The sequence below is a fragment of the Glycine soja genome, chromosome 11 (assembly GCF_004193775.1).
Source record: "Glycine soja cultivar W05 chromosome 11, ASM419377v2, whole genome shotgun sequence".
In the NCBI taxonomy this organism is placed as follows: domain Eukaryota; kingdom Viridiplantae; phylum Streptophyta; class Magnoliopsida; order Fabales; family Fabaceae; genus Glycine; species Glycine soja.
The window spans coordinates 18226818-18244842 of record NC_041012.1 but is presented as its reverse complement, the minus strand read 5'-3'; the positions used below and the strand labels follow the sequence as shown (position 1 = coordinate 18244842).

Here is an 18025-nt window from a genome sequence, read left to right as displayed (position 1 = left end):
ATCCACCACACAATCGGCGGTTAACATGAAGGGACGACCCAAAATCAAGGAGATTTCAGAATCCTCTTCAATGTCCATAACAACGAATTCTGCAGGGAAGGTAAATTACTGCACCTTGACTAGAACATCTTCAATCACACCATAAGACCTTGTAATAGACTGATCTGCAAGTTGTAGTGTCATTCTAGTTGGCATAATCTTTATCTCTCCAATTCTCCTGCACATGGAGAGTGCAATCAAATTTATACTGGCCCCCAAATCAGTGAGAGCTTTACCAACTGACATCGGACCAATAGAGAAGGGAATAGTAACACTCCCAAGATCCTTATGCTTAGGTGGAAGGATTCTTTGAATCATCGCACTGCAGTTCCCTTCCACTACAATGTTATCACTGTGGATGTATTTGCTCTTTCTGGTCAGCAAATCTTTCAAAAACTTAGAATAGAGTGGCATTTGCTGTAGAGTTTCTCCAAAGGGAATGGTTATCTGCAATTTCTTGAAGATATCAAGGAAACGAGCCAAATGTCGCTCCTTGTCTTTCTTTGATGGCACCAGAGGGTATGGTGCTTCCTTCCCAGTACACGAGACAACCTCTTTCTTCTTTTCTCTTGCAAGCTCACTCTTTGTCTTCCTTTCTCCCTCTTTCTCTTTATTTTTTTTCTCATTTTTTTCTTCTTTTTCTTTTTCTTTTTCTTTTTCTTTTTCTTAATTTCTTTCTTTCTCACCATCATTTATTTTTTTCTCTCTCAATTGATCTTCTTCTTCTTCCTCTTTTTCTTTTTCTCTAGCCACCAATTCTTGGTCATCACTAATTCTTCCCTCATCCTCAACCAGGTTTGTCTTTCTGCTCCGGGTCATGATAGCTTTGCATTCTTCCTTTGGATTCTTCTTAGTGTTTGCTCCAAAATTGCTAGAAGAATTCTCTGCTATTTGCTTGGCCAGCTACCCCACTTGAATCTCCAAGTTTTTAATGGCATACTCGGTGCTCTTATGATTTGACATTGTAACCTACATAAATTGAGCTAAAGTTTCCTCCAGCTGGGTGGTTCTGTCATACAGGCTAGGCCCTTGGTTCTGAGGCCTATTGGATGATCCACCTTGGTCCTTGTTGAATTGATTTTCAGGGTGGGACCTCCATTGCCCTTGATTCTGGTTAAAATTTAAACCTTGCTAGTAACTTGCATATCCACTTGCATTAAATCCTAGTCTGTTTTGGTTTCCCATGTAATTTACCTCTTGGGCTGTGTCATCCAGGGGAATATAGCGTATGGATTCATGAGCTCCTTCGCATATGCTGCAACCTCTAACCTGCAAAATAGCTGAATGTGAAGGTTGATTAACCTGCAATTGATTAGGCAACTTACTCAATGTTTCTGTCAATGTCTCAAGCTGCTTAGATAGCAACTTTTTTTGTGCTAGTAATGCATCTTGAGAGGAAAGCTCAAGCAGGCTTCTCTTTGAGGGAATGTGAGTCCGATCATGCAAGATGGCATGATCACTTGCAGCCATGTTTTCAATGAGTTCCATAGCCTCTTCCGGGGTCTTCAATTTGATCTTCCCCCCAGCAGAAGCATCCATCAACTGCTTGCGGCCTTAACCCATCTATAAAAATATTGAGCTGAATTGGTTCTGAGAATCCGTGAGTCATTGTTTTCTGCAGCAAGCTACGAAATCGTTCAAGTGCTTCGCTTAGAGACTCATCCAGAAACTGGTGAAATGAAGAAATGGATGTTTTTCCTTCTACTGTCTTAAAATCGGGGAAATATTTCTTTAGAAATTTCTCCACCACTTCATCCCAAGTCTTAAGACTGTTTCCCTTAAATGAATGTAACCATCTCTTTGCTTCTCCAGACAATGAAAAAAAGAACAAACTCAGCCTCACTGCATCCTCAGGCACACCAACAATCTTGACTGTATTGGAAATCTCAATGTATGTGACCAAGTATGCATATGGGTCTTCGTTCGACAAGCCATGAAATAGATTTCCCTGAATTAACTGTATTAAGGAATAAGGATAAGTAATGTTGTGTGCTTGAACTTCCAGTCGCGCTATACTTGTGAAGAATTGCGGCACGGTTGAACTAGAGTAATCCTCAAGAGTAATCCTCCTAGGTTGATCTTCAGCCATGATATCAGCCTCATATGCACCTACTTATGGTTCTCTTAGCTCTGGAAAGATAGAAGATGACTCAGAAGATTGAGCTTCCTTCGAACCTGGTTGTGTTGTCCTATCTTGCAAAATTTTTCTTCTTTTCTCTGCACTATTCCTCCTACAAGTGGCTTCTATCTCCAAATCCAATGGAGCTAAATCACCTGCTAAAGGGTTACCTCGCATACAAAACACTAACAAGAGCAGCAATTAACCAAATCAAGAGAAGAAAAATTTCAAATAACTATTCACACAAAAATCAATCAAAGAATAAAGAGTCAATGCCTACAAATTGAACTATACTTCCCAAATGGAAAGAAGTTCCCTGACAACGGCGCCAAAAACTTGTTTGCTGAAAACTTGTTCCACTGGTCAGCGATGCTAATCGACAAGTGTACCGAGTCACACAAGTAATATAAAACGATAAGAACCGAGTATCAAATCACAGTGTTTCATTTAGAGAGCATTCATTCAGTAGGTAAACATTTGTATAAAGCTTGTAAATATAAAGAGAAGTTGTGTCTACAGTTCTAATTTAACTACAAAATTAACTATCTAAATATGAGAGATAAACAGATGATAAAAACATTGGGTCTTTCTACTGAACAATATGATGTAATTAAGTGTTTTTCTCTATTTAAGGTTGTTTCTGTGTTCTATGCCGAAAATCACTACTCAAACCAAGATCCCTATAGTGAATGAGTCTAATTCTATTTAAACTTCGTTCTAGATTCCTCGTCGAACGTAGCCTAAACGAGTTGCATTAAGATTACGACATTTTATAGCATGCAAGAATTAAATACAGATAAAAGCAATGAACACAATAAAACAACTTTAAATAGATAGTGAAGAGTTTTACATCAAAGCTCAGCAGAAATCCCCAACAAGAGATTTAGCCTTCCATTGAAAGTTAGCACCTTTCAGCACCAAGATGTCTCCTCCACCTCTAAAAACCTAATAATCACTCCTAAACCTAGAATCCTCTTGAAAGTTGAGGCATTTCGTTCAAGCTTTTCTCTCTTGCTCTGTTATGTATCTTTTCCAAAAGAACTATCTCTGAACTTTTTATTTTTTGCCAACTTCAGTCTTTTAAGGGATTTTTGATCCTGAAGGCTCGCATAGCGCCATTTTCCCGCTAAGCGCGAGTTAGTGAATTTTCGCTTAGCAAGCTGGGCGGGCTAAGCACGAGAAGAGACAAATGACTCGTTGAGCGAGCTGATGGTGCGCTGGGTCTGTGCATGAATGGCAAATTCTCTTCCAGATTCTCCCAACTCGCTAAGAAAGTTGAGTGTCTCGCTTAGCGGATGTTACTCGCTAAGCGCATATGCCTCACTTAGCGACACACTAGTTGCTACAACCTTCTTCTTCTTCATCCTTTAGCCTGAAAATGAAGTTGAACCACATTAATTCACAATATTGGGAATATCTACTGAGTAAAATTAAACTAAACATAAAAATATGTACAAACCTACAAAAAGAATCATAAATTGGGGAAAAGATATAAATTTCATGAAACTTTTTAATACAAAAGTTAGTCGTAAATGACGACTAACACTCGTTAAGCGAGATCTGCATATTATAAATATGTTCTTCAACGTAAAAAACACGATTTCACGCCTTTCTCTCTCTAAAAAATTCACCCGAACCACCCTAGAAACTCTTCATCCACCACCCACAACCACCAATGGTCACTACGAGCCGCCGTTGCTTGCTGTTGAACCACTGCACAGAGAGGAACGTTTTAATCGAAGCAGAATCCTCAGAGTCCACCTCAAGGATTTGGTAGGGAAACAAGCTCTCAATCAATTCTTTCGTAGTTTCTATGAGGTAATCTTGACTTCTATGTCTTTCTCCTAGTTAGTTTGAGTTTCTCTTAGTGTCTCTTGTGTTTTGAGTACCGTAATATGATGTTTTTACACTTCCTTTGAAAAACCCTTGAAATGAGACGTTGTAAAAGTCTTTTTTTATATAAAATTGATGTTGTTTTCATGACCTTTGCTGAACCCCTGTCACATTGGCGTGGTTAAAATTTCAAAGTGATGTCTCTTTGAAGTAGAACCCAAAATACCCCTTAGCCTTTTTTGTTTTGATGGGGTAATTGACCCCAAATGCTATTATTAACCTTGTTTTTGAAATCTATACTAAATTGCCTTCAATTTGGTATATTTATGTTTGGACCAACGAACATGAATGAGAGAGGCCTCTGTGTGATGTAGAGAGGAGCTGACAGAGAGCTCACGATAGGTGAGTGGAGTTTATTATAATTTACAGCTTTTGATACCATAGTTGGGGTCGTATGCCTTTCCCTGTTGAATGCTGGTTTTCAAGAAAAATTGTATTTTTGACTAATGGGATGTGATATATTTGTTATTGATGAATGAAATTGTGAATAATGTTGTTGTTGTAATGATTGGAATTTTTGGGAAATGTCTTAATTACAGAGGAGACTTTTCCCAAAATTTGATATTTGTTCTTCTATTTACTTCTTTATTAAATTTTAAATGGGCTTAAGAGTTTGTTTTGTAAATCATAGCTCTCCTCTTTAATTTAGAATTTTTCCCTAAAATACTAGTCTTATGATATTATGGATTGTGTTGTATGAGACTTGTGTTGTTTGAAGACCTGAGGAGTGTGAATCCCAAACATGAAATTTATATGTATATATATGGAATATGATTACTGATTATGTTGTTATCAATGATAATTTTGGTATGAAGTGATGTTGTTATTGATGACAATATTGATAAAGGATGATGTTGTTATTAAGGATAATGTTGATAATGTGTTAACTCATTGGCAAGTGCACCAATTCGTCCAATTAGTAATTTAAAACGGTAAGACCGATAATCAATGCATATTCTCCATCCTGTAACAGTTCGGGTGGGAATGAGGTCATTTTTTTCGTATCTTACCACAATTATCCCACCTTTCTTGGGGACTACCTGAATTGGGCTTACCCAAGCACTGTCTGAGATAGGATAGATAAGTCCTGCCTCCAAAAGTTTAAGGACTTTTTTGCACACCTCTTCTTTCATTGAAGGATTAAGCCTTCTTTGTGGTTGTCTCACTGGCTTGTAATTTGCTTCCATCATAATTTTATGCATGCAATTTGAAGGGTTGATTCCCTTAAGGTTTGAGATATGTCATCCAATGTCTGCCTTGTGTTTCTTGAGAACTTTGACCAATCGAAACTCTTCATCAGAGGATAAGTCATTGCTAATCACCACTGGCTTTGCTTCATCCTCTTCCAAGAACAAATATTTCAAATGGGCTAGTAGGATCTTCAAGTCTACTTTGGGTTTCTCTGCTGTAGGATCCTTCTTTAGCTCTTCAAAAGCATGTTCCCATGAGGAAATTACCTTCAGTCTATCTAAGTCCTCCAAGCAAGCTCTCAGATCTTTCTCCTCCTCCTTTGTCAAACAACCAATAGCATTTATTAATTTCTTCTCCAATGGAGAGTGGGAAGTCATGCCTTGTACAACCATATTGGCCTTTTGCTCAGATGTCTCCACTTTGAAGCAAGCCTTGTTGTCACTTGGATGCTTGATTACTTCAAATAGGTTGATGGTCACCTTTTGATCATCTACAGTCATTTCTAGATTACCATTGCCCATGTCAACTACACATTTAGCTATCAACATAAATGGGCGACCTAGAATCAGCGGAATATCATAATCCTTTTCAATATCCATAATGACAAAATCCACTGGGAATGTGAATTGATAGACTTTGACTAGAACATCTTCAACTACACCATATGGCCTTGTGATAGAATGGTCTGCGAGTTGAAGTGTCATCCTTGTGGTGCAATCCTTAAGTTTCTTATCCGCTTGCACATCGAGAGTGGCATTAGATTAATGCTCGCTCCCAAGTTAATTAGAGCCTTTCCTACTAATATAGGCCATATGGAACAAGGAATGGTCACATTTTCAGGATCCTTGAATTTTTGTAGCAAAATTCTTTGAATAACCGCACTGTAGTTCCCTTCCACCACTATGCTCCCATTATTGATGTATTTCCCTTTTTTGGTGAGGAGGTCCTTCAGGAATTTGGTGTACAACAACATCTGTTGCAGGGCCTCCTCGAAGGGAATTATGATTTCTAATTTATTGAAGATATCAAGAAACCGAGCAAAGTACCACTCCTTTTCTTTCCTTGAAGGCACAAAAAGATATGGGGCTTCCTTCACTAGAATGATGGATGGTTTTCTCTTACTCCCCTTTGCCAACTGGCTTTTTGGTTTTAGGCTCACCAGCCATTTCCTCACTCTCTTGCCTTTCATTTGTTTCTATTTCTCTCTTTTTATTTTTTTCTTCACTCATCACATTTTTCATTTTATTCAATGTTTTTTCACTCTGCTTATTTTCTTCTTCCCTTTCTACCTCACTTTTTACCTCTCCCTCAGTATTCTCTTCCCTCTTCTCCACTCTATCTCTATCCTGACTCCTAGTGACTACTGCTTTACACTCCTCCTTTGGGTTTTTCTCAGTATTTGCCACGAAATTCCCAGTGGATTTTTCAGCTAGCTGCTTGGCCAATTGCCCCACTTGAATCTCTAGATTTTTAATTATGGACTCCATGCTTTTATGGTTGGACATAGATACCTGCATAAATTGAGTCAATGTGTCCTCCAACTTGGTGGTCTGCTCATACAAGTTAGGCCCTTGGTTAGGAGGCCGATTGGATGGACCCCCTTGGTCCTTGTTGAACTGATTCCTAGGGTGTGTCCTCCAGCCTTGGCCCTGATTGTGAGAGAAGTTGCCCCCTTACCGGTATCCTGAATAGCCACCTGGATGGAAATCTTTTCTGTTAGGGTTAGCCATATAATTAACTTCCTTGGAGGTGTCATCATGATTCATGCAAGCACCCAACTCATGAGTTCCTCCACGTATACTACACCCCTCGACTTGCATGAGCGCTGAAGGAGCAGGTTGAACTGCATGCAATTGTTGCAAAATTTTATTCAAGGTTTTTGTGAGGGTCTCAAGTTGCTTGGCCAAAAAATTATTCTGTGCCAACAAGGCATCCTGCAATGTAAGCTCCAAGAGAATCCTCTTTGCAGGTGTGTGAGCCCTATCACAAAGTATGGCATGGTCACTGACTGCCATATTTTCAATTGTGGAAGTAAAGCTTTCCAAGTTTACTTTGATGATGCCAAAGATTCAAGTCAAGAATCAAGAGTCAAACAAGTTTCAAGAATCAAGATTCAAGAGAAGACTCAAGATATGCAAGAACTTCAAGAAAAGCATCAGGATAAGTATAAAAAGATTTCTTCAAAAGAAAAGATTGAATAGCACAATTTGTCCAAAAGAATTTTTCAAAGAAAAATCTTTTACCAAAGTTTTTACTCTCTGGTAATCGATTAGCAGAAGCCCAAACAGTTTTATAACTGTTTTACAAAGTAGTAATCGATTACCATAGACATGTAATTAATTACCAATGTTTTTAGACGTTGGATTTCAAATTTCAAGAGTCACAACTTGTGATAAAACTTTTTCAAACTTGTGTAATCGATTACACAATATTTGTAATCGATTACTAGTGTTTTTAAACGTTGGTTTTCAAATCTAAACATGAAGAGTCACATCTGTTGATGTGTAATCAATTACACTATATTGGTAATCGATTACCAGTGACTGATTTTGAAAAAAATTTTGTCAAAAGTCACAATTCTTAAAGTGACTAGTTTTCAAGAGAGTCACAACTTTTAAAGTGATTAGTTTTGAAGAAATTGCCAAGAGTCACAACTTTTAACTTTTTTTTAAGAGCCATCAAATGGCTATAAATATGTGACCATGGCACAGATTTTAACTTGTTAGGTTCAAATTTGAACCAATGTTGAAATTTCTTTCTAATGCCGGTTCATATTAAAATCGATGTTGAATGTTCTTCTTCCTTATACTTATTCAAACTATTGTTGTCACCTCATTTATCTTTGTGCACTTTACAAACCGTAGTTTCTCTTTCGATCCCCTCCCACCACCACTACCTTGCCTCTACCATGATCAAACCCTCTGTCGATGCAAGTACCCCCAAACGGACCTACACTTACTTGACGATGGGCAAATGCATCCCCTCATTTTATAGAGTTGCATATATTTTATCTTAAATTTTATATTTTGCACCCCCTAATCTAATATGTATGAACACTCTGACCTATTTTTATGTGAGAATAAATAAATGCACACCTTATTTTAATAAAATTATAAGTATTTATCTTAAAATTTTATATTTGTACATGCTTTTTTATGTATTTGAACTCAATATCACATTTTCTCACTCTACTTATATGTTTAATATTTTTTATTTATTCATGCATATCATAATTATTATTAATATTTTTTTAAAATTAATTTCCCAAATTAACCTCAAGTCTTAGATCCGTCACCATGACAACCTTACCTCCACTGCGAACCCATTCCAGATACCAACACCACCAAACTTGCTGTCTCCACAAATCCAACACTCCTCACCACCTCACCTCCACCACAAAACCCACTACGTCCACGAACCCAAACACCCCATCTCACCTCCACCATGAAACCCATTGCCTCCACAAACCCATACCACCACACCCTTGCACCACCTTGCCTTTATTCTCTGCTTTGTTGTTGATAATTACATTTCATACCTTATTTTATGAGCATTTATCTTAACTTTTTTTTAGAATTATTGTACAAAATTATTATTTTTTGTTGTGACCTTGATCGTGGGTATAGGGGTTGTGCCGTTTGGAATTGATGTGAACTATATGTTGTGTATGTGGGAAATGTAATTTTCTTGGCCTTTTGATATATTCTTTGTCAAATGTCAAATTTCATACTGAATGATAAATTTGGATTGACTTTAAAACTTAAGAATTATAAAAATAATAATGAATAAGAGGTATGAAGAATAAATAAATAAATGTAAACTTGATTAATCTTGTTCTAATGTTTTGTAACATGCACATCTCTTGTAATTAATTGCATAATTTTTTATCAGTAATTAATTACATAATTTCAATACTTTCAATATATCATATTTCATTAAATAGTTTAATTAATTCATTATTTTTATTACATAGTAATTGATTATAGTAATTATAAAATCATTCCATAAAATTTAATAAACCGATTACCTTATTATATAAAATCAATATTGAGTAAACTCTCATTTTTATCTCTAACTTTGTGAGACACTGTCATAATAGTCTTTGAAATTAAAAAAAAAATCAAATAAATCCATAAATATAATCCTTAAAATCTAATCAATTATAACCAACGAAAAAAAGATGTGAACTTAAATATAACCAAATTTTAATTATTTTCACTCTTTTTAGTGTATCATTTCAAAAATATTATTCATTTAATTAAGATTTATTTTCAATGATTATTTTATTCTTAATATCAAGTTTCAATAAATTAAATTTTAGAAAAAATATTATTTTTTAAATATGATTTTTAAAATTAAATAATATTAACTAACTTTCTTAATTAATAAGATAAAATCATTAATTTTATTTATACTTAAGTCTGGATGAAGTTTAACTTAGGTACTACCTTTATAGTTCTTAACGTAACTAACAATAAAGACTAATATGACTAACAAATTTCAATTTTAGGGATTTATTTAGCATTTTTCTAATTTTAGGAATTACTACGATAGCATCTCACAAAGTCAAGGACTAAAATAAGAGTTTGCTTGATTAAAATTCTTATAAGATTGAATAATTTAATGGATTGATTTAATTAGAATATATATATATATATATTCGTTATAATTACCTTTAATAATATAATTTATTAATTAAAAGATAAAATAAAAAAATCAGTGACATTTAAGAGATAAAAGAATAAATTTGATGTAGTTTTCACATCTCCCTAAGTAACAAAATCTTTTTTTATATTAATATTATTGATTTTTTAATAGACATGTCTAGTTTTATAAAATAATTAAATTCAGTTTGAAAATAATACAATTTCAATAAATATATATTATAAAAAACAATGAATAAGAGGTATCATCAATATAGAAAAAACAAATATAACCGTGATTAATTTTATTCTGATGTTCTGTAAAAAAAAATTATTCTGATGTTATATGTAACATGCACATATTTTTAACATTTTAACTTTGTAATAAATAGCGAAATTTCAATATCTTAAATATATCATAATTAATTAAATAAAGTATTTATTTCAATATTTGGATAGTAATTGACTACTATACTTATAAAAATCCTTTTATTAAATATAAAATCAAAGTTGATATTTATTTTTATCAGTAGATTAAAATCCATATAAGATTTAATGATTTATTAAACATAATATATAATCCTTATAATTATCCTTTTTATACACCATAGCTATTCTCTATTGGAGGTTTTAAGCTAGATAAAATCATTATGAGGGACAAAATTTTCACTTTTAATATTTAACATAATTTACTTTTTTTATATTATCATATTATAATAGTAAAACATCTTATACTAATATTTGCTGAAATTCTTTCTATTAATATTTTAAGAAAAACTAACTATTAATAGTTATCGATAAAAAAATAATCTTTACAGAAAAACTTAACTATGTCATTTTGATGGAGTCTTCAATCCTAATCATATTTTTTCCCTATAAATAAAACTCCAACATGAGACTTCAATAAATTAAAGGATTCTAGCCAAGATTCATAAGTGACTTTTGATACAAAACTTTCTTTTTTATATTAATTAATACACGATTTGATAATAAATAATGACAATTAGTGATTAATATTATTGATTATTTACTTTACATTATATGAAATTAATTTGTTTGATTCTGATAATTAATATAATTGTTTGTTTGTTTGATTATTGATATAAAAAATAATTTGTTTAAATTCATGTCCTTTCCATAATTTGCTTCCAAATTTGATCGATTCTATTAATATAATGCCACGTTCTAAATACTAAATTCCTGAATAGTTTTCTGGATATCAAGCAGATTAATATGCCAGCTGTGATGGCTTGCTCAATCCTTTTCTATATATATAAAAGAAGAATTAACAAACAACATACATGAGACATTGAGAAAAATAACATAATTATTTTTTTTATATCATGATATTAATATGAAGTATTCATCAGTTTGATTGATGATTAATCTTCATTTAACCTGACTAACCATCTTTAATAGAATCTCTTTTCTCAATTATGTTTTATTTATTTATTAGACTCAAATCCGAGACTTTATTAAAAAAGATGATCAAGTTAAGGATCAGTTACACGAACTACTTGTTGATACATACTTATTCTTTGTGAGGTGTTGATCATGTGTTGCATGTGAAATTAAAGTAAGACCTGTAAAAGCACTCCAGATAGATGTTCATCACTAGTGAGATAAAAAGTCCAATAATCCAGATAGCACTTAGCGTTACCAACAATTCCTCTTCAAGTCTATAAATAACTTTACTTTTTCTTCCATGATACTATGTATCAAAATTTTTAGACTACAAATTAATAAAAAATAGTATTGCAATATTAATTGACAATCCTTTTCATATATACGATATATAGTAAGAGATTAGACGAAGTGATGTTAACTATGAAGATTGTTTTAATTATCTTTAATTTTAACTATTTGTTTAAATTAGTTGAGATTCACTTTTCCATACTTTAATCTCATTTAAATATGTTTCTTATATATTGAAGAAAAATTACAAGAATAAGTTTTCACCATACAATCATTTACAAACGGCCAAAATTGTTCTAATTAATTTTACATATAAAATGATAAAAAAAATTAAAAGAAATACACAACGACATCTTAAGTAATTTTGATCACTAGATTTAAAGTTTTTACATACTTAACAATAAAAAAAAAATTTCACTTGATATTCATCATTATGACCCATTTAAAAAAAAATTGGAAAAATATTTTCATTTGATACCTCATAATATCTTTGTTCCTATATATAAGACTCAATTACCTAATTCATAAAAAATAAAGAAAATGATTAATTTAGTTTATAACAATAAATTTATTTTAAATTTAGAAGTTTTTAAAAATTATCCTTATCATTAATATTTTCTCTCTTATAGGAGTAATTATTTGTTAATGCATTCTCCCTATTCTCCCTCTTCTTTTAATAAGTGAATTTTTAATCTAAAAATAATTAATGCAAGAAACATTATAAATTGAATCTTATAAAAAAAACATTTTAAACTTAGGTCCTATAAATAAGAACAAAGATAGTATTATATAACGAGAGATAGAGAGACAACTCATACTCCATTGAAATAGTAATATTCATTTAAGGGATTCATCTCTCCTGATAGAGGCCAACTACATAAAGTTATTAAGGGAAGAGAAAAACAAACACATGATAACCAAAATAAAAAATGACTCATTTTTTTATTAATAATGATCAATAATTAGTTTAATAAAATATAAAATATTATATATCTTATAAAAATATCAAAATTATTGATTCTTTCTTTTTAAATGGTCATTTATCAAGTTTATAAGTTTGTATTGTAAAATTGTTTATACAAGAGTAAGCTAAAATAGATCAACATTATTAATTTTTTTTCTTAAAGAATAAAAAAAGAGTTCTTTAAGATATCATATTTCAACAACATTACAAAAACTAATTTATCTACCAAATTCCAAATATTGAAAAACTTTAGTTAACAATAAATGGAAATATCGGTAAAATAAACTAAAAGCAATTTGAAACAAAATTATTGTCTAAACTCTTTTTAAAAAAAATTAGTGTTACTTTTTTTATTTATAGAAATTAAATACAATAACAAGAGGTTTACAATACTCGCATCCTATTCAACTATTCAACTAATTGAGTGGGACCCATGATCATTATCTAAACTCTAAAGTATATTATAAAGAAAAAGCAATTTAAAAGCAAATAAGCAATCAAAAGAAAAAAACGTACGTAATAACCAAAAGTAATGATAATTAAAAACGTATATCTACAAAAAGTAAATAAGCAATTCAAATTGTAATGTATGCTAAACATAAATACAATTTATTATTTTATGTATTGAGTTTTAATAGATAAAACTTATAGAAACTTAATTGTAGGGAAGTTTGAAATGGGGCTGGGAGTCGATATAAGAATTAAGAAGGTAGGATGACATATTATATTAGTACATGTTCAGTATATACTTTTGAACAGGAGACATATATTTTTTACATACACAGATAAAAAATTAAATTTATAATCACATCTTTAATTAACAAAATATTATCAATTATGTCACATCTTAATTTTTTACCACTTTATAAACCAAAACAAACATAAATAAATGCACACATTTGACAACCGAATAACACATTCTCTGCAGAGAGGCAAACTAAAATTTTGTCCAGTTCCAACCAATTATCTTGAATTTTATATATATATATATATACCTTCACACAATTACACAAAGGAATGTTGCAATGAGGATGCATCCTTGGGTTTTTGGGGTCATTTGTCTCTGCCAATTGCTCTGTGTGGTGAATACTGGTGGAGGAGGGCATGTTAAGTCCAATTTCAAATGGCAAAGATCACAAGAAGAACAAGAACATGAATTGAGTTGCAACATGTACGAAGGAAGGTGGGAGTTGGATGATTCTTACCCTCTCTATGACTCTTCAACCTGCCCTCACATTCGTAAGGAATTTGATTGCTTGAAATATGGTCGTCCTGATCAACAATACCTCAAATACAGATGGCAACCCAACGAATGCGACTTACCAATGTACGAATTCACTTCTTAATCTTATTTTCTTCAATTTTCCTTGTAAGATCTAGAGTAGTGTTGTCGTATGTTATACGACATCGACATTCGTGAAACACAGTTCATACGAGGATAAGGACATAGATACGGACAGACATGGAGAGATAATATATTTATTACTATCTTTATATTTTTGTTCAACAATTTATTACTATATCATAAGTATTGTTTCACTCTTTTAATGTACAGGTATTGGTTTTTATGGTAGAGACTTGTTTTTTTTTTTGTTTAAGGGTCTAGTGATTTTACAGTACATTATTTGAATATTAAAAAAATATTGTATATAACTTTTATTTTTATTTTTATTTCTGTTATTTTTTCCGTATTCAAGAACCTTCAAAATGTATTCAAATCAAGTTAAAAGAGAATAAGTTTCTCTCTTATTTTCTCATGAAAAAATATTTTCTATATTTTAACTGTCTATTGGTATGGTGAAGAGAAAGTAAAGAAGTAGAGAAAATCTTAACATTTGAAATGAAGGAAAAGTGAAAAGAAAAAGAAAGAATAACTCTGTTTCTACAAACCAACATTTTTTTTTCTTGTAAGTTAGCACGTTTTTTATTTTTATTTTTTGTACCTGCTAGTTTATTTTTATTTTTCTTCCTGAATCCTTTTTCACCATCTATTTTTGCAAGCATTTATTGATACAGAATTCATGTGTATGCTAGTAGTTGGCACAAACTGCATGTGATAGAAAACTTGTTTTGTTTTTTTGGGAATAGGGGCTTGTAAATTAATATGGCATGTGATAAGTTGCAAATTTTTTGTCGATGAAAAAGACTAGAGAGCTTTTACAGTATAGGCTGTTAACCCGTGAGCTTAAATGTATTTGATTTGGCTTCATCGTCCTGATCCTTCATGGAGATTTCAAATAAAGTTCTGTATTAGTCAAATTAGGCATGAACACGAGCCTTTGTCTTTATTCACCAACCCCACCACCCCCTTTTTTTAATATTTTCATTGAATAAAATGTGTATTTACTAAAATTATACACAATGTCATACATGAAATTAAATGATTACCGAGTAAAGAGAGGGAGTAGAAGAGAAATGTCCTTTGAACACAAAATTGGGAGAGCAAAAAGTTTTACCTTTGTTTTTTGTAGTGTATTTTTAAAATAGGTGTATGTGAAAAAACATAGCTGGGACATTAAGATAAATGTATATAATATAAGCTAAAACATGTTTTACTTGTAAAATTGACAAAGTTTTGATTTTATCCTTATAAAAAAAATTGTTCATTCTTTGTTCAAGTACAACAAATCTTATAGGAACGAAAATAAAATTTTATCAATTTTAAGGATAAAAAATATATTTAAATTTATAATATATTTCTTATAATGTCAATTTTACATGAACGAAAATCAAAACTTTCATCAATTTTTAAAATGAAATTAAAACTTTGTCAATTTTACAAGGAAAAAAAATAAAATAAAAAGTGATATAATTGCATATACTATTATATATGGTATCAAAATATTGTTACTTGCAGTGAATTTTTCAGCATTAATGGCATCATCCTCATTTAATTATCCCCATCCCACCAAACTTTGAAACAATTTAATAACATTGATCTAATCAAAATACCCTTTTGCAGATTTGATGGGAAAGATTTCTTGACAAAACTTAAGGGGAAGCAGATCATGTTTATAGGAGATTCAGTCAGTCTCAACCAATGGCAATCACTTATATGCTTGCTTCGTTCTTCTGTGCCTCAAACTGAAATATTAGAGCAGGGCGATGTGAACGTATCTAACTACACATTCCAGGTTAGTGAACTATAATCTCTTTCACAATTGTGGTAACAATTTTATTTTATTTTATATTTTTACCAAAAGTTTCAAGCAATAACAACTACAATGCTTCTGTAGGACTATGGAGTTTCGGTTATTATTTTTCATTCTACATATTTGGTTGACATTGAAGAGGAAAAAATTGGTCGAGTCTTGAAGCTTGATTCCCTTCAGAGTGGAAGCATATGGAAAGAAATGGACATTTTGGTTTTCAACACTTGGCTTTGGTGGTACCGCAGAGGACCCAAGCAACCGTATGTTTTCCTCAAAATCATTTGGGCCATGTTTAAATAAATGAAACAATGAAATAAACTTTTTTCTATGAATTCAAAGTAATTTATGCATAGGTTGAAATAATTTTTTTTTCTATAAGTGTTTATGAATATTTATTCAAACAGAACGTTAGTTATTGCACCAAAAGTTTTGATTCTGACAATAGCTAATAAGTAATTAACTTGACCATTTTGTGATGCAGATGGGATTATGTTCAAATAGGTGACAAGATACTCAAAGACATGGATCGCATGGAAGCTTTTAAACTTGGTTTGACAACATGGGCTAATTGGGTCAATGCAGAGGTAGATACAAACAAAACCAAAGTTCTTTTCCAAGGAATTTCTCCTTCCCATTACAAGTAAGTTTGACACATTTTATTCTCATTAGTAAATTCAAAGCTTCAAAAATAGTTATCTCTCTAATGTCTTAATTGTAAATTTTACCCTTCAACATTTATTATTTGGTAAATTTTACCACCAAAGTTTCATTTTCTCAAATTTTATTATTTAAATTTTTCATTTTTCATGTATTTTACTATCACTAGTAAAATACAAATGATTTTAACTTTTGACATTCGTTTTAATTATAACCGAAGTAAAAAAATAACTTTTTACATTTATTATAACTACGACTGATGTAACAAAATTTTTAAAAAAATGACTTTTTACATCATTTTACTATCAATGTGATAGTAAAATGTACAAAAATTAAAAATTTGAATAATAAAATTTGTGGGATAAAAGATTGGTAAAATTCGTAAAATTATGAAAATTGAATAATAAAAAAAAATAAAACTTTAATAATAAAATTCATAAAATAATAAAAATTTAATGGTAAAATTTACTATTAGGCCTAATAGAAATATTCTTAATAAGCAAAGACCTTTTAAAAAGTGTCATTAACATGCTTCTGATTTTAATATTCAATTTTACCCCAACTTTTGTATATAAATTAGTGGCATGGAGTGGAATGAGCCAGGAGTACGAAACTGTTCAAAGGAGACACAGCCAATAAGTGGATCAACTTACCCTAGTGGATTGCCAGCAGCATTATTTGTATTGGAAGATGTGCTGAAGAACATAACCAAACCTGTTCATCTGCTTAACATTACAACTCTGTCACAGTTGAGAAAAGATGCACATCCTAGTTCTTACAATGGCTTTAGAGGCATGGACTGCACTCATTGGTGCGTAGCAGGGCTGCCAGATACATGGAATCAGCTGTTGTATGCAGCAGTCACTTGTTAGAAGAAATAAAGGTTTATGTGTGTAGCCTGCTGAATTTTGTTGGGGAAATTTATGTAAAAATCTTATCAATAATTTTAAATCATCTTAAAGAAATTGCAATTTAACTCTTTCAATGTTTATAATAATTGTAATTTTTTTCTATCATGATATTAATATGAAGTAGTCCCGAATTAAAAGTAATAACTAATCTTTGTTCAAAAATTAGAACACACACAAGATAGATATTTCCTTCTCAGTTAGAGTTAGAATTCGAATCCTACATTTGTTGGTTAAGATATACAAATCACTATCACTTATGTGAACCCGTGTAGGTTATAATAATTACAATTTAACCTATCAGGCTTTGTTTAGTTAAACCTTGGCAAAATTTAAAAAATTACTAACTGATCCAAAGATCCTTTTCATGTTACATAAAGCTCCCTAACAAAAATAAGAACATTGGACGTAACAAAATATAGAAAACCAAAATTTTAAAGAAATAAATAAGATTCCTTTTAATTTATTACATAAATTAAACAAGCTAAAACTCACTACTAATTATAAATGGAATTTTTCATGATTTAACTATTTTAAATTAAAATAATTATAGTGAGATATTGTTTAATAAAATAGAAGATTAAAATTATGTTGTGAAAAGTGTGACATCTTAAGTTATACTATTTTTATTAAATAACTTGTTTGCATCATTAATTAAGTGAAAACACTAAGAAATTATAAGACTTAATCAAATGAATTGATTATTAATTTATGGTTGAAGTTGTTAATTCAACCAAAAACTAGATTATATTGCTAACAAACAG

General features: G+C 31.2%; 1 protein-coding gene across 1 annotated transcript; it reads left to right on the top strand.

Annotated features, from left to right (window-relative positions):
- Nucleotides 1-13501: 13501 nt before the first annotated feature.
- On the top strand, nucleotides 13502-17313 carry LOC114375796 (protein trichome birefringence-like 41). The gene is made up of 5 exons (XM_028333657.1): nucleotides 13502-13871; nucleotides 15507-15678; nucleotides 15781-15956; nucleotides 16178-16336; nucleotides 16934-17313. The coding sequence occupies exons 1-5, from the start codon at nucleotides 13570-13572 to the stop codon at nucleotides 17223-17225; spliced, it is 1101 nt and encodes a 366-aa protein (XP_028189458.1). The 5' UTR covers nucleotides 13502-13569; the 3' UTR covers nucleotides 17226-17313.
- The last annotated feature ends 712 nt before the right edge of the window (nucleotides 17314-18025 follow it).

What these genes read in the sequence shown, in the direction of transcription:
- LOC114375796 (XM_028333657.1), top strand. Translation starts at nt 13,570, where the DNA reads ATGAGGATGCATCCTTGGGTTTTTGGGGTCATTTGTCTCTGCCAATTG. An exon ending in CGCAGAGGACCCAAGCAACC is followed by an intron (nt 15,957 to 16,177) that starts GTATGTTTTCCT and finishes TTTGTGATGCAG; the next exon opens with ATGGGATTATGTTCAAATAG. An exon ending in ATTTCTCCTTCCCATTACAA is followed by an intron (nt 16,337 to 16,933) that starts GTAAGTTTGACA and finishes TATATAAATTAG; the next exon opens with TGGCATGGAGTGGAATGAGC.